Genomic DNA, 23,125 nt, shown 5'->3' with positions numbered 1-23,125 from the left:
CAATAACTAAGTACTACCCATACTAAATCATTTTAAGAATTCAACTACTTTTTCTACTACTAACAAACCACTGCACTTGCACACTAAATATCAAATTCTCTATGCCCTCTCTACTAAACTGTATTGCCAGTGCATTCAATACATGTAGGTCACCGACCTGAAGAAAATTAAGTAAGCAAGAAGAGATAAATTGAAATTATTTCTATTATCCAGTGTGAAATCATTCAGAAACCTGATGAACATCCAAACAGAAAACTGAAGACAGAAACTAAGACTAACCTTCCATTCTGCGAGACATGCTCACAAATTTTGGCAAGATATTTTTCAAAGAGGGCAACCCTGATCCAGAGATGCTTCTGCTGCAGCGCTGTTCTGATGTTCTGCTGGGGTGTGTGGTTACTTGGACTGTCACCGTTACTGTGTTTCCTGAATGAAAAAAAAAGAGAGAAAAAAATTCATCAATCTTAAATAATCTGAAGAACTTTGTATTTACAATGTACATAGCACCATGTATTTAATTGATTAATATTCAGAGGTGGACTGTATACTACCCAGGCTTTCTCCCCAGTTGCAGTTTCCAATGCTTCCTGCATGCAAGGAGTTAATCCTGCCAAGTACATCCGGTACTTTTAATACTTCACCTGGCTGGGTTGCAGGTAGTGAAAGAAACAATTGCCGCTAGGTACCTCTGATACAAATTAATGATCCGACTCTAAATGATTGCAACAATCTCATCGGGGTAATTTTTCATTAATGCTTAATCCATAATGTTGATTCCAATTACAAACATAATTTCTGACTGTTCATCACATAGCAAGCTTCTGGTAGCTGCAGATGGTGATTAATACATGTACGTGTCCTTTTTAAACAAAGTGATACGTTGAATGATTCCTTTTCACCCCAAATACTGCTTTATTCCCAGGATGATGAACATATTTCATTTAGGCTATGGAAAGACAATCACCATATAATTGGCTGTTTTACAAATATGTATACTATTCAACTAGCTCCTTTTTATCATATCAATAATTATCATTATTATTTGTTTGGCATCATCTGTGCCTGGGAGGCAAAAAGCGAACTGAATCACTATGACCTGCAGGTCTCTCCTCCCGATATAACTGATTGGGGGAGTGCAGGTGGACCACCACACCGGGGGTTTCCCCTTACTCTTATACGAATAGTGCAGTGGGTTCTTAAAGTGCAAAGGTTGTGACACCCTCTACATGGGGCCTCCATTTAACGTCCTATCTGAGGGACAGAGTGTTTTCTACTGTAACATAGCTTGCATCTATGAAACATGGGAGAGATTTTTACACTCAAAGCACTGGCTTCAGTTATCCGCCCGGGGTGGACTTGAACCCACGATCTTTGGTTCAATGGGCAGGACTGAGCAAACTTTGCTCTCGAAATAAACATTTTATAAGCACTTTTGTTAATTTCCTACAGTCTGACTGGAAATATGTGTAATGGATAAACAAATTAATTAAGCTAACTCAGTTCTAACAGAAATCAATACATATCTTGGACACAGGGACATAATAAGTCTTCCTACAGTTTGCTGACATGAAACTGATGTGCAAAGGAATTCAAGACAAATCTAAAATCCCCAGGTGCACAAATCCATGAATATTTCATCCAAAATTGACTTGGCTGCAAATAAGATGGTAATTTACTTCCTTGGAGACTGCTGGAATTCAAAGTTCAACCAATCAATAGTTATGGGGCCTTGCCTGGTGTATCACACATGCAAATTTTGTGTTGAGAATTCCACTTGTATATAAACACAATGTTCATACAAGTGCTGTAGAAGCTGTTATGTTTGCTGCCCTGGTTTTATTTTCGCAAATTTCGCGAATTGCTGATCAGCCGGGAAATTAGTAACCAGTGCCAATGTCCCTAACATCAAAGCTTTGCTACTGCAAACATGCTGTGTGATGAAAAAGATGAAATATGCACCTATACATGTACAAACATAAGGTAGAATATTAACGTACAGTTAGTAATTCAAAGTTAGCTAGAACTTCATTTTTTTTTATTTCTCAAACAAAATCAGAGCCTAAATTATTTCCTAGCATATTTTTATCACTATACAGTGCGTATCAAAAAAAGTTAACACTTTGATAAAGCCCCGGGAATTAAAAAATATACATGTGAGTAATTTTTTCACATATATTAGGTTTGGGTCTCATCTATCCAATGAAAGTAAAAGTTTTGACAGAATGTTACACTTGAGCGAGCACTGTCTATTTTTGTAAAGCTCGCAGATATCTGTCTGCGCAGAAATGCTCGTTTTCACGCTATGTCAAGGGGAAAGGGCGAAATCAAAGTTAACCGGCGAAAACAGGAGAGCGGTGTTGGCTCAGTCGGTAACGCGTCTGCCCGTCGAACCAAAGATCGTGGGTTCGAGTCCACCCCGGGCGGATGACTGAAGCCAGTGCGTTGTGTGTAAACGTCTCTCCCATGTTTCATAGATGCAGGCTATGTTACAATGGAAAACACTCCGTCCCTCGGATAGGACGTTAAATGGAGGCCCCGTGTAGAGGAGAGTCACCACCTTTGCACGTTAAGAACCCACTGCACTATTCGTATAAGAGTAGGGGGTAACCCCGGTGTAGTGGTCCACCTGCATTCCCCCCAATCAGTTATATCGGGAGGAGAGACCTGCGGGTCATAGTGATTCAGTTCGCTTTTCGCCTCCCAGGCACAGGTGACGCCAAACAAATAATAATAATAAAAAAAAAACATTTCTCATATATTTCCCTAGCACTTTTAGTCAATTGAAATAAAACAGATACATTCAAGCATTTTTTAACAAATTTGGCAACCAAATTGAAATTATAACACCTGTAAGCACAACATTTACCCTTTTTGTGCCAGCTGGATCTGAGGACATAACTAAATCTGAAAAAAAGGGTTTATATCAGACATCTCCAGCACTTTTCACTAAGTTTTTATCATTTAAAGTGGGTTTACATTTCATTTTTCATTTAATGATGTTTCTCCACACCTTTTCCAAGCTTGACAAAGATTAACAAAATGAAAATCAAGCCTAGGCCATTTTATGTAAATCACAGCTCAGTGTAAAGCAAATATCGTCACGATGGCGTCGGTGTGTGGGGGATTGGGGTGGGGCGCAATGCACTCTTCGAAGTGTTTTGGGCAAAGAAACAAGCTAAAAAGGTAAAAGATATCTTCAAATCAATTTTACTAGCTAAATTCAATGAGTTCTTCATGATTAAGGTCTACTTTTATTCGCACAACTATTTCAAGTTCTGCGCAAATCAATTTTCACTAACTTTTCAAAAGTAAGTGGTGCTCACTCAAGCAGAAATATTTTTCGACAGTTATCGTCATTTGCTTAAATGGATCTGTACCAATGTTAAAATGTACAAAAATCTTCAGGATATTGCAAATGGATAATTTTACAGGATTTTTTCTAAGTGCAAACTTTTTTTGGATACGCACTGTATATTCACTCAACGTAATTTTGCAGTGTATTTTCCATGATATCAATTGATTTTATTGTCATCTGATTGACTCTATACACAAGTACATTGGCAGCTATTTGCATACTTGATTATACTATATTTGCATAAAAAAGGGAAATATAAGCAACTTTTTTCACACTTTCTAACTGTTCTTTACAGGGACATATTTATATACAAAATACACGTCTGTAAATCCCTGATATGGCATATACAATGGAAAGTTGTCCTTACCCCTTGTCATAATTTACTTACCCAATTACCAATTTGAAATTTACATAGTTTTAGGGACCTGTTAAAGCTGCCAAAACTTTCTCATTGCTTGTCCGATTTTTTCAAACTTTCACCATTCTGTTTTATCTATGTTTTTTCCTTTCCAACACAATATTTTATGACCAATGCTGGATTGCCCTTTAAAAGAACAATGGCAAATGACCATAATATCTGAAAGGGGATCACTCTCTCTCTTCTTTTCTCTCTTCATCCTCCCCCCCCATCAAGAGTTCCTGCTTTGTATCAGCTATGGCAAAGACTCTTAACCAGTAAGTTGTAACCCAGTATACAAAGATTATGCATTAATTCCTCTTCAACTTACACTATTTCGCATGCGCACCATATCAAAGTACATGCGAAACATTGATTGCCCATCTTCAGCTGCGGAGCTGGGCCCCTGTCTTACAAAGAGTTGCGATTGATCCCGTCGATTCAATGGCAACTATGGACGGCCAGCAACATCAACAGGTATTACATGTACATGCATGTTTGCTCAAATTCTCAAAATATTTTCTAGCTTAGATGCATATTCATGCATTGTTTTCTTAAAAATTCACTGTGCTTCTCTTTGTTAACAAAGAACAAAAATTTATGACACTGATGGATTTCCATTGAGTTACGATTGATTGGATCAATTGTAACTCTTTGTATTATGGGTGCACAGCTCTAGAGATTGACAAGATATAATTCCTGTCACGGCTCCTCAGCGAGTAGGCAGAGTGCTAATCTTCCAAATATTATTTTTGGACATTGTGGTCATTGGCAGGTCATAAAATACCCTTTACTGCATGCAAAGCAAGCGAATACATATTGAACTGGCTGTACATCATAAATCAAATAGGCTTGATGATTATCTTTATTCTTTTGTATTCATGTGTAACATACCCACAGCATTTTTTTCAATAATCATCCGAATTCTATGAACATTCCTTTGAGAAATGTATTGATGATCTATCATGTTCTTTTTAAGCATTTTTTAAAGATCAGAAATGTATTGAAATCTTGTAGAAAATGAAGGTTTTTTTTATATGAGATAATAGAGTATGACAGTCATACTAAAGAAAGGGCGACTTACAACACAACCAATGATCTGTGTGTTTTGCTAATAAGGAGATATTTTAAATTTCTCCTCATGACTTCAACCAAATTTTGAAAAATAGACCTACAAATTCAATTCAAATCAGAAGCAAAATTTAATGGCAAACTCAGTCCTAAGAGGTCACCGGTAATACAACATGTATGCCTACAGTATATAAAGCTGTGCATAACTTACAGAGAGCTTTATCATACAGCTCTCTGATTAAATATTCTCTGCATGTTCTAGCCTTCCATATGAAAGCAGGCACAAGAATAGGACGTCCAGAATCAAAGTGAGAGAGCACACAATGAAACCTTCTTTGAGACAGGAAATTGCTTTTCATCATGGTAAATTTGTTTTGCACCTAAGAAAATACTTGTCTAGTAAAATAGGTAGGACACATTCACGCTTGCTATCCAAAGGTCCGCACAAGCTGAGAAAGTTATAAGATTGGATGCATGTGATTACAAGTTATTTTGATGAGGGGGTGTCTCGTGAAACCAATACATGTAGTTATTAAAATTTCATAAACAATTTGCTCTGAGTTGACTTTATAGTGGTACATATATGTACATGTGTGTATGAAATAATGAATGACAAAACCTCTGATTAATTGAACCAGGAATGATATAAATGTCACACTTGTGAAAATGACAGCAAAATAAAATAAGAAAAACATGTAATGTCATTGATGATTTTAATTTTTATGTGTTAAGTGCCATCAAGTCGATCTCGACTCAGGCCTGGTGACCCCACAGACAAACTTTCTCCATTCTGCTCTATCCTATAAGGGCATGCTCAGTTCCCTCAAAGATTTTCCAGTTTCTTAAGTAATTCTTTCCAGCCATCTATTCCTCTGTCTTTCTCTTGTGCCTTTCAAAGCATGATGTCCTGCTCCATACCTTTTGATCTGATGATCCAAACTTTCATATACTGTAGTTTAATTTTGTGTTACCTTGCTCTCCAAACACCTTCTTTTTCAGACAAAACTTATCCTCTGCGCCCCCCCCCCCACCTAGCCAAAACTAGGTATTCATGTCAATGCTGAGAAACCTGCTGGTATTACAACCATCCTAACTTCAGTGATCAATGTGAATCAGCTCTGAGCAGTATCTTCTTTGTCTTATTCTCTTCTAGTCTGTCTCACCTCGTTCCATCTCTAATTCGTTCATCTTAAGGTAGACCTGGAAAATGTCAAGTGGTGGTAATCGTCATGGCAGCCCATCTATAAACCGTGGCCGATCGGGTTCCTCGCTGCATCTTAATGGCCTTTACAACTATACACCTCTTCAATTTGCTATAAATAACCTAATAATGGTATTATCTGATGACATCATTTCCCCACCTCTCCCCCACCTGCCATCCTCACGACTTCCTCAAGCTTTGTATGTCAGTGCTCCTATAATGTATATCACGCGTAAAGTTATGAGTCAATCCTTCCCCCTCTCTCTCGCCCACCCCCCCTCCCATCCCCCGCCATCCCTGTCTCATTCTCCCTTTCCCCTCCCATATGTAATTACTTACATAAACTCTTAATCATCTGCCTAATAATAAATCTATCACTTACAAAAAATACAATCTCAAATTTTCTGTATTCTGTATAGTGGAGGAGCCGTGGTGTAGTGGTTCTGACTCTCGCCTTGTAAACAGAGGGTCGTGTGTTCGAATCCCACCGCGGTCTGGCGTCCTTTGGCAAGGCGTTAATCCACACTTTGCCACTCTCGACCCAGGTGCTAAATGGGTACCCGGTAGGATGTGAAAGTCATTGTAGCTTGACCAGTATTGTGTGCGCCTCACAGGCGACTGACTGGAATACTCCCCAGGGAGTGGAGGATGTGCACACATTGTGTAGGGACAGTGATTTTCCGCGATCGCGGAAAACGGACGGAATTCACGGAAAAGGCCTTTTGAAACGGAAAGTGGCATTTCAAACGGAAAATCACGGAAAACATATTTTCCCTCAAAATACACAGAATAGCAACAGAAATTACTCCAAAATAACAACAAAATGAGAATATTAAATGGCCACAAAACCCCAGAAAACACGATCTCACTTCGCTACAATCATGACAATTCACACATCGTGATTGCTCTCGACATCAGCACACTCGATAGTACCCCGCGATCGTACCCGGCCGGCCGGGTTGAGCTTCACATCGCTTCAGATCGCTCAACTGCACGGTCGTGTGTTGCTGCCCTCTACGTTTGAAGATGTAACAGCACGATACCGTGGTCTTAAAATCCAAGATGGCGGATTGGCGAAAGTCGTTGACTGATGATAACGATGTCCAAAAAAACCCCAAATTATCGATGAAATTTAATTTCACTGTAAAATAATGCTAATTATGTGAAAGGTGAGGATGTATGCATGCTAAATCAGTTTGAAAAGTCATTAAATACACCAGCATAGATCCGATTAGAACGGATTCTATTGTGTTGTTGGTACAGTAGCAGATACAAATTTTGGCCAGTGCGAGTGTATGCGCTTTGATTTTGCTATTCAATGTGTAAACGGAATTGTCACTTTTCCGTGTGTACAACGTCTATGGGGAAACGGAATTTCCGTTTTCTGACGTGCTGAAACGGAATTTGTGATTTTCTGAAACGGAAAAGGCCATTTTTTGAAACGGAAAATCACTGTCCCTAATTGTGTGCGGGAATGACTGATTGAATCCGATGACCGGGGTAATAATATATCTGTAAAGCGCTTAGAAACGTCGTTCCGATGGATTAAGCGCTATATAAAAGCGGATTATTATTATTATTCCTCTTTTAATTTCCTATAGACTGATATATCACTTTGAACAATGTACAAGGATATCACATGGGTTGTGGCAGTGGCTCGCGCATAAGTCGCGGCCTACCTGGTGTCCAGATTTTGACAGTGTCTAGCAATGGTGTTCACTTGGTCCAGGAATTTGATATGCAACGTGTAGCTGGGAACATCAGAATTTCGGTTCTTGCCTTGTGGCCTGAATTGACAATAAATTTGTCTGTAATACTAAATAGGTTCATTATTGCAGATTGAAATAATCGCTAGAGGGTATTCATTTGTCTCGCAATCTACTATGGTCAACAAGGAAATTTGTGATCACTCTCGCAAAAAGTGTTCACTGGCTTTCTAGGAAATTCGTGATCACTCTCGCAAAAAGTGTTCACTAGCTTACAAGTTCACGAGCTTTCGAGTGCCGCTGCAACTCTTTATCAAGTGACACGGATTGTACGATATCGTACTCTATTTATACTAACCTCCAAGACCGTACGCACAAACGTGAGAACAATAGGTGGGCACTGATCCATTGTGTGATTGGTCAGGAGTTATGCAAATAAGCCGGGGGTATATGCAAATACGCCGTGGGTCGGCAATATGCAAATGAGACCAAAATTGGCGGGCTCGCTAGTTTCCCGTGGGCGGGGGTTGACTGGCTGAGCGGTGGTCCCTCGATCGGGCCGGGAACGATCGGGTCGGCGTGCCAGGTAAGGGGGTATTGTGCTGTCGGATGGTTCGCATCCAGAAATCGGGGATGTCGATCCCGCTGTCTCTGTTGAAATTGTTAGGACAAAGACGTATACTAATAGCCTCCTTAATCCTGCGTGTATACCAATGTCTTTCTTTGGCAATGCAATGTACACCCTCCCAATCTGGGTGGTGTTGCTTCTCCCAAGCATGTTCTGCCACCGCGGATGTGTCGGTTCGCTGTAACCGAACATTGCGCTTGTGTTCAGAAATGCGTTCAACTATCGGTCGGGATGTCTCTCCAATGTAAGACCCGTCACATCCCTGGCAAGGAATGTTGTATACTACGCCATCACGTCTGTGATCAGGGATAGGGTCTTTGGGGCGTACAAGCTGTTTGCGTAAGGTGGTGTCCGAGCGGAAAACCGTTCGGATACCGTGACCTTCTAATCGGCGTTTAAGTTGTTGTGAAAGGCCATCTATGTATGGCAAGACTGTACAAGTCTTGAAAACCTTCTGATCCCTTGGTGGTTGTTTTTTCTTGAAAGTATTCTTGATAAAACGGCGTGGGTAGCCGTTACTGTATAAGGCGCCACGTATGTGTGCTCTTTCTTTCGGGAGTTCAGGCGGGTGAGTTATAATACGTGCTGCTCTGTCGAACAAACATTTAACAAGACCCTTCTTGACCGATTTGTCGTGATGAGAATCATATGGTATGTATTGGTCTGTATGAGTGGGCTTGCGGTAGACAGAGGTGGAAAGTTTCCCGCCCTCGTGTCTTTGGACTAGTGTGTCAAGGAATGCTAATTTCCCTCCTTGTTCAGTCTCCAGAGTGAACTGGATGGACGGTTGCTGGCTGTTCATGTATGCGAGTAGGCTGTCTGCTTCGGAATTATTTACAATTATGAAAGTGTCATCGACGTATCTCTTCCACACCCGCGGGCGGCATGTGGAAGGACACTTGGGCAAAGCGTTCTGTTCAAATCCTTCCATATATAGGTTAGCCACAACCGCTGAGACTGGGCTACCCATTGCTGCTCCTTCTGTTTGCTCATAGAAAGAGCCTCTGTACAGAAAATATGTGGATCTGAGGACGAACTCAAGGAGTTTGACTATTTGTTCAGGCATAAGTGTGGTACGTTCTGATAATGTGGGGTCGGATTGCATGCGTTGCAGGGCCGTACTGCATGCGCCCTCTATCGGTACGTTAGTGAAGAGGGAGACTACATCAAAAGAGATCATGGATTCTTGTTCGTTAATTGTCTGCTCCGATGTGAATTCAGCGAATTCACTGGAGTTGGTAACCGTGTGTTCTAAGCAGTTAGTGAGAGGGGACAGGATGTCCGCCAGGTACTTTGATAGGTTATAGGCAAAAGAACCTATGCATGAAACTATTGGTCTGAGAGGTATCCCGGGTTTGTGTATTTTGGGCAACCCGTATATTCTAGGTGGCTGTTTCTGTGTGGGCTTTATCTTTATCTTAGAACACACCGTTACCAACTCCAGTGAATTCGCTGAATTCACATCGGAGCAGACAATTAACGAACACGAATCCATGATCTCTTTTGATGTAGTCTCCCTCTTCACTAACGTACCGATAGAGGGCGCATGCAGTACGGCCCTGCAACGCATGCAATCCGACCCCACATTATCAGAACGTACCACACTTATGCCTGAACAAATAGTCGAACTCCTCGAGTTCGTCCTCAGATCCACATATTTTCTGTACAGAGGCTCTTTCTATGAGCAAACAGAAGGAGCAGCAATGGGTAGCCCAGTCTCAGCGGTTGTGGCTAACCTATATATGGAAGGATTTGAACAGAAGGCTTTGCCCAAGTGTCCTTCCACATGCCGCCCGCGGGTGTGGAAGAGATACGTCGATGACACTTTCATAATTGTAAATAATTCCGAAGCAGACAGCCTACTCGCATACATGAACAGCCAGCAACCGTCCATCCAGTTCACTCTGGAGACTGAACAAGGAGGGAAATTAGCATTCCTTGATACGCTAGTCCAAAGACACGAGGGCGGGAAACTTTCCACCTCTGTCTACCGCAAGCCCACTCATACAGACCAATACATACCATATGATACTCATCACGACAAATCGGTCAAGAAGGGTCTTGTTAAATGTCTGTTCGACAGAGCAGCACGTATTATAACTCACCCGCCTGAACTCCCGAAAGAAAGAGCACACATACGTGGCGCCTTATACAGTAACGGCTACCCACGCCGTTTTATCAAGAATACTTTCAAGAAAAAACAACCACCAAGGGATCAGAAGGTTTTCAAGACTTGTACAGTCTTGCCATACATAGATGGCCTTTCACAACAACTTAAACGCCGATTAGAAGGTCACGGTATCCGAACGGTTTTCCGCTCGGACACCACCTTACGCAAACAGCTTGTACGCCCCAAAGACCCTATCCCTGATCACAGACGTGATGGCGTAGTATACAACATTCCTTGCCAGGGATGTGACGGGTCTTACATCGGAGAGACAGCCCGACCGATAGTTGAACGCATTTCTAAACACAAGCGCGATGTTCGGTTACAGCGAACCGACACATCCGCGGTGGCAGAACATGCTTGGGAGAAGCAACACCACCCAGATTGGGAGGGTGTACATTGCATTGCCAAAGAAAGACATTGGTATACACGCAGGATTAAGGAGGCTATTAGTATACGTCTTTGTCCTAACAATTTCAACAGAGACAGCGGGATCGACATCCCCGATTTCTGGATGCGAACCATCCGACAGCACAATACCCCCTTACCTGGCACGCTGACCCGATTGTTCCCGCCCCGATCGAGGGACCACCGCTCAGCCAGTCAACCCCCGCCCACGGGAAACTAGCGAGCCCGCCAATTTTGGTCTCATTTGCATATTGCCGACCCACGGCGTATTTGCATATACCCCCGGCTTATTTGCATAACTCCTGACCAATCACAGACCAATCACACAACGGATCAGTGCCCACCTATTGTTCTCACGTTTGTGCGTACGGTATTGGAGGTTAGTATAAATAGAGTACGATATCGGACAATCCGTGTCACTTGATAAAGAGTTGCAGCGGCACTCGAAAGCTCGTGAACTTGTAAGCTAGTGAACACTTTTTGCGAGAGTGATCACGAATTTCCTAGAAAGCCAGTGAACACTTTTTGCGAGAGTGATCACGAATTTCCTTGTTGACCATAGTAGATTGCGAGACAAATGAATACCCTCTAGCAATTTGTCTGTAATTTGACAAATAACCCTGTAAGCTGGAACTGAAGATGTCCTGCCTGGGGGTGGGGAGTCGGATTGGAAGTTGAAGTTGACAGGGTTTGTCACCTTAAGTCTGGCTTACATCTTTGCATTAAAAGCTGCATATTACTACATGTACATCAGTCAAATGCAGTGGTCAACACGCTGTCTAACTTTTGTGTGCGAGTTCTTCGGAGCTTAATTGTATAGAGTTGCACGCAGTAGAATGAGATGCTGCAAGCTAAAGCATAGTAATTCTAGGTATTTTGAGCCATAACATTGTGTAGGCTTGCATAAGCTGCTTGCTGTAGTTCCTTATTGCTCACCCTTACTCGATGTCACCCCTCTTTGTTCGTAAGAATTTCAAGGTGCATTTAACGATAATAATAATAACAGCCAGATTTATATATTGTCTTTTGACAGAGGATACACAGTGCAACTATTATCATCAGTGTGGATCAATTTCTTGCTGAAAGAAATTGCACCATGGCTGGGATTCAAACCTATGACCCTCTGTTTCAGAGTCCGGAGACTAATCCACTGGTCCACAACGCACCACGCTGTGGATGTTTGTCCTTGTATTAATTAGCTGGATTCATTGTGTTATGTTGTGTTGCCTTTGGCTGCAATTGTCTGTGTTTTGAGCAGTATGTAGCTGAACGCAAGCCCAGAACGTGAACGTATGAGCCTATATTTATGTAGAAGGGCCACAGTCCCAATTAGTAATCGGTTACCCAGTGCTGGAGTTATAATTGACAAGTAAATAATTAAGCCAGTATTGAAATAAACAATTAATGATAGTTGGAGCATACAGGTATATACCCATTCATCAATTCAAAGGATCTTCTACTGATGTGAACATAGCATGTACATTTCACACCCTATTCATACTTGACACATTCACTGCGTAACCATCCAATAATATAATGATATCACTTCATTCATAAAACCTTTTACAAAAGCATTATAGAATACCACACTCTAAATGTTAATTGAATTGTATCAGCATTCAACAAGTCTTCTAATTCAAAAATCATATATCTGCCTGTTGGTATTCATGCAATGCATTACCAAATGCCACAATAATTTGCATAATCGATTCCCTGTCTGTTACAATTCTAAAATCAAATGCAATATTAAGTCAATGGCAACCCCTCTTACATTTCTAAGTGCCCTCTTTCAATAATACATCTACCCCCCCCCCCCCATCAATCATGATGTAAGGAGAGGTTTATGACCAGAGATGATATTTATAGTGTAGGTTCCCTATCAACTGGTTCAATCAGTGGAAAGGAGATTATGAATTCATTAATTTCACCCGAGAGGTTTCAAGCCCAGATTAAGACAGTAATACCCTTTTTGGAAATAATGGTATACAGTGGTTCTATGACTTATCACATCATTTGATTAAATATATTTTCAATCCCACTCCCTCCATCATTCTCTTTCTATTTTATTTGGAAATCAAAGTACATTCAAGTACATGTTTCACTCTTACCTTTTTCTCCCTCAATGTTTCTTAGTAAAGTGCATCCTCTTTTTTGTTTTCCCTATCGGTATCTTCATGTCTCCCTCACATGAAGAGCAATGAAACTTAATTTCTGACTATCTGTCTATCCCCATGCTAATCTCCCCTCTTTCTTTCTCTGTCCCCTTTTTACTTCATCCATTCCACCTTCTGCAAATGATATCCTGACTATATAAACTCAGCTCTTGATTACTAATTTGTTCATCCAAATATGTAGCTATATTGACATCCAAGTTCCAACTATGAATGTAAAATTTGAGTAAAAAAAGTGTAAATGTGGTGATAGGATTTTTTATTCAGAACAAAATTCAGGAAAAGTCTAAAAGTTAATCATTTTTTATGTTTAGCCTGATCTTCAACTTTGGAAATATTTCATATGAAGCATTTTTCAGTAAAAGGGTAGATCAACCCTCTATTGCATGTACATGTAGTTGAAATTCATGCCTCTGCCACTGTCAGATTGTAAATAGACTACACACCAGTGTTCTAAAATCTGAGATGACTCTGTGACCTTTGACCTTCTGACTCCAAAATATATCAAATCATCACCACTCTCACATGCATATAACAACCAAGTAAGAAATAAATCCCTAACACACTTTGGTCATAGACAACCAGAATATAAATTATCTACATGTCTCCTTTAAATTGCATTGAATTTTAAGTCATACCTGCTGTATAAACCATATTAAATGCTCAAAATGGAGGACAAACAAGCATATTTGAGCCATCAAATTTCATTAGCTTTAAATGAAATCTGGTAATCTGCTGACAATAACAAGTTTTGTGAAACATAGCTTTGATATCTTGTGAAGATATGAACTTAGCAAAGTACAAAATCAAGAGATATGAATATTTTTCTACTTATTTATACATTAATATTTTCAGCCCGGACCAACCCTTTAAACTTCTGTACAAAGCTGTTTGCTACATGTACGTATGAACCTGACAGTAGTTGTAGTTAAATAGTTTAAACAAGTGAGTAAAATCTTCAACAATAAAGTATAATTTTAACACTTAACTCTTAATAAATAAAGCATGGTTGGTTAAATCATGAAACAACTACTGCAAGATTTAAAGTAAAATGCATCGTATCCAAATTTCTAACATAATTTTTTTACTGAGTACTGAAAGAAATAATGCAAGCTTACCCTTCAGCGAGTAAAAGCAAAAAATGCTGTAAAAGCTTAGTTACATTAGAGGATGGAGGGAACTCATTACCTGGTGTGACACTCAACATACATATAAATTAAACTAATTTTTGTAAATTTATTAAAGGGATGGTTCGGGCTGGAAATATTAATATTATAATACATAGAGTAGAATTCACTGAGCAAAATGCCAAAAATTTCATCAAAATCGGATAACAAATAATAAAGTTATTGAAGTTTAAAGGTTAGCAATATTTTGCGAAAAAGTCGTCATGAATATTCATTAGGTGGGCTGATGAAGTCACATCCCCACTTTCTGTCTTCTTATGTTACTACATAAAATCATAATTTTTTCATTATTTCAATTCATACTAGTGTGAATAATATGTCTCCCTTATAATGAAATAAGTTGCAGCAATAAATATCTAATGCACTAAATCAGTTGTCAATCCCTTTTTTCTAGTTCTTGGAGGAAAACAAGGCAGAAGCGATTTTGTGTCTTGCCCACATATGAAAATAACCAGAAATATCGTGATTCACGAGGGCATGCAACAGAATTGTATCGAAACTTCATTGTAATATGACTGGGATGGAATAACACTTGCCTTAAGAGCCTTGCACGTAAATTTTAATGTTGACCTGAAAATGACCTTTGACCTTATCATGTGACCTCCGACTGCAGCATAACATGCAGGTCCCCCAAGTCCATCTACCATCCAAGTTTGGTTGAAAAGCACCTTACGGTTGCGGAGTTAGGTAAGGTTGACCTGAAAATGACCTTTGACCTTATCGTGTGACCTCTGACTGCAGCATAACATGCAGGTCCCCCAAGTCCATCTACCATCCAAGTTTGGTTGAAAAGCACCTTACGGTTGCAGAGTTAGGTAAGGTTGACCTGAAAATGACCTTTGACCTTATCATGTGACCTCCGACTGCAGCATAACATGCAGGTCCCCAAGTCCATCTACCATCCAAGTTTGGTTGAAAAGCACCTTACGGTTGCGGAGTTAGGTAAGGTTAACCTGAAAATGACCTTTGAGCTTACCATGTGACCTCCAACTGCAGCCTGACATGCAGGTCCCTCAAGTCCATCTACCATCCAAGTTTGGTTGAAAAGTGACTTACGGTTGCAGAGTTAGGTGTCATAAGAGAGTCTTGCATGTAAACTTTAACGTTGACCTGAAAATGACCTTTGACCTTACCATGTGACCTCCGACTGCAGCTTAACATGCAGGTCCCCCAAGTCCATTTACCATCCAAGTTTGGTTGAAAAGCGACTTGCGGTTGCGGAGTTAGGTGTCATTAGATTTGTGACGGACGACAAAAAATGAATAAACCTATTTTCATATAATAAAATACAAAAGAACAAGTGGGGATGTGACATCATCAGCCCATCTAATGAATATTCATGAGGACTGTTTTCACAAAATATTGCTAGACTTTAAAATTCAATAACTTTTGTTATTTGTTATCCCATTTTGATGAAATTTTTGGCATTGTGCTCAGTAAATTCTACTCTATTTATTAAGCTATAAATACTTCCAGCCCGGACCATCCCTTTAAAGAGAAAGGTAATTAGTCGGTGACTTACTTGTTGGCCTCTAATCGGAGTTCAATTTCTTGGACCTTCTGGAGGACTTCGTGAGCGGGTGAATAGTTCTTGGAGAGCTGTTTAAGGAGTGAGAAGGTAGTGTTGTTTCCTTTGAAGAGTCCCACTGCCCTTCGCTTCAGTCCCTGAGACAAGCACGCGTCAACAGCAGCTACAAATAACGGGGAGAAAGGAAATGCTATTTCAGGAATGGAGCATTGACAACTTAAAGGCATGGTCACATCGCCCGAGCGTTGTTGGAGCGGTCATGGAACGGAGAGAAAAAAACATCACGGTTCGCTACCGTTTACCATTTTCGATTTCGATTGTTGTTTTTGATTTTTTCCCCACTTTTGAGAGCGAAATTTGACCCTCTTTCCCTGCCACTCCACGACCGATCCAACAATGCTGGGGCAGTGTGACCAGGCCTTAAGACTAATACTTTTATCCGATATTGGAATCTTTCAAACATTCATAAAATAAATTCAAGTCGATTTAACGATTGTTGAGAGTGACAAATAACGTCTTCTATCAATCTGAAATATTCCACCTATCTTCCCACCAATTGAAATGGGATAAAGACAGCAAAGGTGGATTCTATTAGTCTCAAAATATTCAAGCTATCTTTCTTCGTGAAATGGGATACAGATGGCTTCTATAAAACGTGCATGTCATGTTATTTTCAATAATGAAAACAATGTTTCTACTAGTTCATTTCTCTATAAATACTGTCCCTCTGGAGTAAAGGCATTTGTATTCAGATGTGACATTTAGTATTTCCTTTCTCATTAATCACAGCCCACGTATATTACTCCACATAAAGTATCCAAAATCAGTGATGTGAAGTTTCAATATACATTTGTTAAGATTCGCTTCAGTGACTGCTTTATCGTTTCGCAAGGTTGCCTGTGAATGATTAATCCTTATACCACATTGTGAGCGATTCTTGAGATTTTATAAACAGGCAGATGCAATTGAAGGTTTTCAATAGCCTCGTTTCAAACACATCTTTCTTCGCATACCAGAATTTATTTACATGTATAGTACACAAAAACATGAAGACAACCACGTCTACCCTATTATCATTAAAAAAGACAAATTCTACAAAAGCTTCACACATAAAATTTCATCATATAAGATTAAAGAAAAAGAGAAAGTTGCAACATTCTAATTTTTTTGACATAACATTTTATATGCAAATGAAGGGATTTATGCCACTTTTTGTTCTAATCTGTTCAATCCATTAAGATTCACTCAGGTATTTCTTTATCATAACATTTAGAAAATATAAAATATTTCAAATTTCATAAAGAGATCATGTGATAAGTCTCCCATTCACTTGTAATGTGCATATCACTGTTTTGTGAAATTAAACAAAATTGGAAAATGCATTTTTTTTTTTCATTTCCCATCCTATTTTTATCAAATTTTCAGAGCAATAGTTTTTTAGTTCTCTCTGTCAAATTCTCTAAATGTTGGTAGCAAATTGACATACTCTTTTTCTCTATGAATTGCTGAGATTGTAATTACAGGCTCCATAAAAAAGAAATTAATTGAGGAAAAATAGTTTACAAATGATTACACTGACCATAATTTACAATCAATCGTAATGATTCAATCATAAGATCAGCTGCTAAACACTGTGTTACAGGGCCTGACTTGTTTGACAATGTATATCTATACTCATTCTCCAAATAAGAGAAAGAACAAATATACTTTTAACTTTCAATTCTGTACCCTGAAAAAATACAATTAATTCCACAGGACTATATAATTCATTTTATACCTAAGCTGTTCATTTTTATCTTTTGTTTTATGGAAATGGGGGAGGGGTAGATAAAAAAAAAATCTGTATACACAAGGAAAACCATCAAATTAACTTTGACTTTACATGTTGAACCGTATTCATCAAATTGGACACATTTCAAAATGTTTCACTTAAAACTGAATTCAAAATGCAAATTAGAATAACCCCTTTTTAAGGATATCAAAACAAAAAGTAATGATTGAGTACAAAAAAAATCAATAAATACAATACTCTATCATAGAAACATGAAGAGAATTTGAAAAGTCATTTATTTAGAAGTGGAGAAGATACTTTGTTGTACACTTTTGGAGATTGAATGGCATAAAGTTGATGTTCAATGGCAAAGAAAATCATGATATAGAACAGAACTTTCCAAAAGACATGTATGATTTATTTTACCAGTATTAACTGCAGACTTGCTTATTTGGAAGACTACCCCACCCACTACAATGCAAAATCTGTTTAAATACAAATTGTAAGAGGCCACATTTTTCACCTCAATTATCGCAAATTACCTTTGATTAGAAACGTATCCTACAATTCTAAGGACTTGAACTTTTATCATCTAGGTCATGAAAGCGACTACAATAAAAGTCATTGGATTCTACCAAAAAGATAACTCTGAGTTTATGGATCCCCAACCTTCAAAGATCATTTTGATGTTTACTGCAAGAAAACGTTGAACTTTTTATAGATCATCAATCTCTTTAACAATTTCAGCAAACATGTTTGTCAAACTGTATTTATTTTGCAGATTGAAAAGGGAAAATACCTGTCATATATTACAAATATCATTTTTATATTTTTAATGAAAAAAACCTGCATGTATTACTAAAGTGCTCACATTTTGCATCAATACTCATACAATAGGTGCAAATTGCCTCAAGCATTCTCAGAGAAGAATATTCACGCAAAAAGTACCCCTATCATCATCATCACCACAACCATCACATCATCATCATCATCATCACCACCAACATGATCATCAACATAATCATTATCATCATCATCACCAACATGATCATCATTGTCATTGGCCCTACCATCATCACCAGCACCACCACTACTACCATCGACATCATCACAGTGATCATCATCATTGTCATTGGCCCTACATGTACAATCATCACCATCACCACCACCACTACTACCACCGACATCATCACAGTGATCATCATCATTGTTATTGGCCCTACCATCATCACCATCACCACCACCACTTCTACCACCGACATCATCACAGTGATCATCGTCATTGGCCCTACCATCATCACCATCACCACCACCACACTACCACCAACATCATCACAGTGATCATCATCATAGCCATCTCTATGATCATTATCAAAATCATCATCACACCGTCATCGTCATCATCATAACCATTGTCACCGTCATCATCATAACCATCATCACCATCATCATCATTATTATCACTCAGCACCGGTATAATGGGCAGATTAGAGTTCAGCACAATACAGTAGAATTTATCGAGGAAAAAATATAAGGCAAAAAGGGGGAAGAGTATAAAAAAAAATAATAATACATCATTGCAAATCAATATCAAACCAAAAATCAATTGGAAAAAGAGCATTCTGAAGCAAATATAACAGACAAAAAAAGGGAAAAAAATAGGGCTGCAACATCATCTTAGCAATCAATACAATGGAGGAAAGACTGATAAAAATTCAAACATTCCAATGAAACATCATGAGATGAGCGGTACAGTTGCAATAATTTCATGACTGCAAGCTGCACATGTATTATAAAATCTACGGACCTCCTGCCTCATCAGAATGTCAAGCAAGCATATGGACAGGGTTCGTCCACGCCAGCAGTTGTCATGGCAACCAGACCAGTTGCCATGGCAACATCAGGACGTTTGCAGGACGTGGGAGAGGAGGACTGATGAGGTTTCTACCCCAGTGGAGGTTAGAATGGGGGGTGTTGAGGGAGGGTACTTGACACATTAATCCATCCACCACAATTCCCATCATGCATTATTCACGAATAAATCCGGTAATCAATTTCCAATCATAAGATGCTGGCCAATGTCGGATAAGGTGTGATGTGCCCTGATAAAAATTCAACTGTTTGGGGGGTACGACATCACCTAATCGCTTTTTACTGCAATAAACTTAACTTGATATTGAAATTATGTTTTGTTATGCTGAACAATTCATAAATCCCCCTAGAGTAAAAAATAAAATACAAAAAATATAATTCCCCTATGAATTCTAATACTGTCTATGAAAGATTGCATATTAAAGAAATTCACCAATTTTATATTTATATTGCCGGTGATAAACTTGGAATTTAATAGACCAGGGGCTGATTGCACAAAAGGGTTTTTGCAAGAACCGTCTTTCGTGTCGCCCATTTATTATGATGCGCCATGTGAAAAGCATTTTAAATAAACTACCTGCAAACATGATTTCTTCATCCGTTGAAGTAAACAAAATATTTGTTTATAAAATGTGATATATCATGAAATCGTATACAAATTTATTTAAATGCTAGCTATTGAATTTTATTTGTTTATCATACATTTCAGAAATACCCCTCATACAGCTTATCATAAAAGATGGGCGCCACGAAAGACGGTCCTTGCAAAGACCCTTTCGCGCAATCAGCCCCAGGGTCCCATCTCACAAAGAGTTACGTTTGATCCGATCAATCGTAACTCTATGGAAATTCATCAGTGTCATAATTTTTTCTGCAGGAAATTTGCATATTGTTCTTTGTAAACAAAGGGGAAAACACTGAATTACCAAGAAAACAATGAATTTATGAATATACATCATATCTGTAAAATATTTTAACAAACATACATTTTAGATGTTGACCTTGCTGGCTTTCCATAGTTCTGATTGATTGGATCGATCGTTGCTCTTTGTAAGATGGGCCCAGTTTGTTAATAGCCCATGTCCTCACCCGTGAATGACCTTGAATATCCAAGAATCTTGATGAAGGTTTTGTTTTACTTTGATCACATACTGTACTCGTAAAGTAACAAATTATGAAAAGCATAATTTTCATTCACTACAAAGTCAAGAAAATAGGAAAAATTATAATTTACCCCTGAGAGACACACAAGAGAAATATTTTTTTCATTTGCATTTAGATTTCCATGCTAAGTATAACAATTCAACAATTTGCTAGTTCATCTAGTATCGTTACCAACATCTGGAAATAAACCAAATCACCTGTATTTATTTTACATTATGTTTTCTGAATGACCAGTATTACAAACAACCAAACTTCAAAATAACTGCAATTTATAGTCCTAACTAACATGTGTGCCAATTTGCATGCTTACAATATGAATTCATATATTTGTTCTAAAACAAAATTGGAGCAAACTTTTTTCTCTTCAAAAGTAGCAGTATAATCCAGCATCAAGTTTCCACTCTGGATAAAATCAATTTCCACTCGCTTGAGAAATGGCGCCGCTATAAAGTAACTAATTTCGTGGATTTGAAGGAAAGGCCTAAAATCGATGAAGAGTTTTCACCCATGGCAAAATGATCCAGGGTATTTTTTTTTCTCACTATACTGCAGTTTCATTCCTCCTTCTTTTACTCATTTATTCCAATGTTTTATCAACAAAGGGCTTATAATATTAATAAGAAGTTAAATATCCAGTAAGTGTTATTTCAATTATGAAAATGAGAAGATAAGCTCAACAGATATGGAATAAAATGTATCTAATTGAAGGGTGAAAGGCCTAAAATCGATGAAGAAAGAGGTTTCACCCATGGCAAAATGATCCAGGGTATTTTTTTCTCACTATATTGTAGTTTCATTCCTCCTTCCTTTACTCATTTATTCCAATGTTTTATCAACAAAGGGCTTATAATAAGAAGTTACATATCCAGTAAGTGTTATTTCTAGTATGAAAATGAGAAGATAAGCTCAACAGATATGGAATAAAATGTATCTAATTGAAGGGTGAAAGGCCTAAAATCGATGAAGAAAGAGGTTTCACCCATGGCAAAATGATCCAGGGTATTTTTTTTCTCACAAAACTGTAGTTTCAATCCTCCTTCCTTTAATCAGTTATTCCAATGTTTTATCAATAAAGGGTTTATATCCAGTAAGTGTTATTTCAATTATGGAAATGAGAAGATAAGCTCAACAGATATAGAATAAAATGTATCTAATTGAAGCAATTATAAAATAAAAATAGATAAGATAGTCTGAAAAAAGAGAATTTGACATGATAAAAGATGATAACCTAGGATTTTCCACAGGGGGGGGGGGCAAAAACGTCTGCCATAAAAACTGACAAGCAAGAAAAAAGGTCTTCAAGCTCGTCAGGGGGCAATAAAGGTCTTCAAGCTCGTCAGGGGGCAAAAAAGGTCTTTCAAGCTCGTCAGGGGGGGGGGCAGGGATACGTTCTTTGCATGAGTTGTGGCTCGTCGGGGGGGGGGGCAAACTGCCCTCCCCGTAGGTACGCTAGTGGGGGGGGGGAGAAATGTGTGTGGTCTCTCATTAACCGTGTGTTATAAATACATAGTCTTGAAATATACTTTTTCAGATTAAAGCATGACATAGAATAAATTGACCTTTTGTTGTATTTGAATCTATCAAAAAAATTAAATGTTTTGCTACTTGGTAACATAATTATTATTAATTGGGCAAAATTGAGGAATCATTCGATGAGCAAAATGAAATGAAAATTCTGGGTCATTAATTTGAATTAATTTCTAAATTGAATTTATTTTTACAAAATAAAGGGATGATATAAAATTGAATGTTAAAAAATAAATGACAGTGAATGGAGAGAGTTTACAAAAATAAGTGTTCAAACTTTATAAAACCCATTCATTCATTTATATAAAATTCTTATGAAAATTGACAGGAAAACCTACATGAACATGACAGTTTTACTTGCTCTTGTAATGGAAGGTACATTAGATTTTATTCTCAATAACTAAATGGATTATACTGTCCACAGTACAGTAAAGCCAATGACTCCCAAGCTAGCTGGACTTGAATCTTCTTGGAATATTACACATGTACCTGAGGTTATGTTAACTATGGTGTATTTGTTGAACAAACAATCAAGGAATTTTACCAAGGTGACTAGACATCCCTCTAATTATTGACATAGGACATTCGCTTGACTGGTTAGTCAACAATAAATTACTCATTCAACAAATGTATTTTACTCTACATGTATATAAATGATTCATCTGTAAGTTCAAATAAAATATTCACTTTAATTAACAATGACACGGTACTTTGAAGAAATTCAAAGCATACATTAATATTGTGGCAGACCGCGAACAAATTTAACTGCTCTTAATAGCAGGAATAACAATAATCTCTGCAAAGAAATTAAGAGAAATTAAATTTCCTACAATCCTATCTGTTACTACATGCGTTTCTTTGATGTTTACACGGGCTGCAGAACTGTTTTGAAAGTAGAGGAGGAAGAGGTGGCCATGTAAGAAATCATGCTTAAATGACAAATGCAAAAAATACAGGTCCTAATCAAAATAA

General features: G+C 38.3%; 1 protein-coding gene across 3 annotated transcripts in view; it reads right to left on the bottom strand.

The window, feature by feature from the left end:
- The window catches only part of LOC121408532 (small G protein signaling modulator 2-like), a 107,750-nt gene that overhangs the window by 65,283 nt on the left and 19,342 nt on the right, over positions 1–23,125 (bottom strand). For all 3 annotated transcript variants that reach the window (XM_041600019.1, XM_041600021.1, XM_041600022.1), the window contains exons 4-5: positions 15,814–15,982; positions 280–426 (exon numbers count right to left, since the gene is read on the bottom strand). In XM_041600019.1, coding sequence (XP_041455953.1) covers positions 280–426; positions 15,814–15,982 — 316 coding nt within the window. The remainder of the gene's footprint in view (positions 1–279; positions 427–15,813; positions 15,983–23,125) is intronic.

This window comes from Lytechinus variegatus, chromosome 2 (assembly GCF_018143015.1).
Source record: "Lytechinus variegatus isolate NC3 chromosome 2, Lvar_3.0, whole genome shotgun sequence".
Lineage (NCBI taxonomy): Eukaryota > Metazoa > Echinodermata > Echinoidea > Temnopleuroida > Toxopneustidae > Lytechinus > Lytechinus variegatus.
This window is presented reverse-complemented; position numbering and strand designations above follow the sequence as displayed.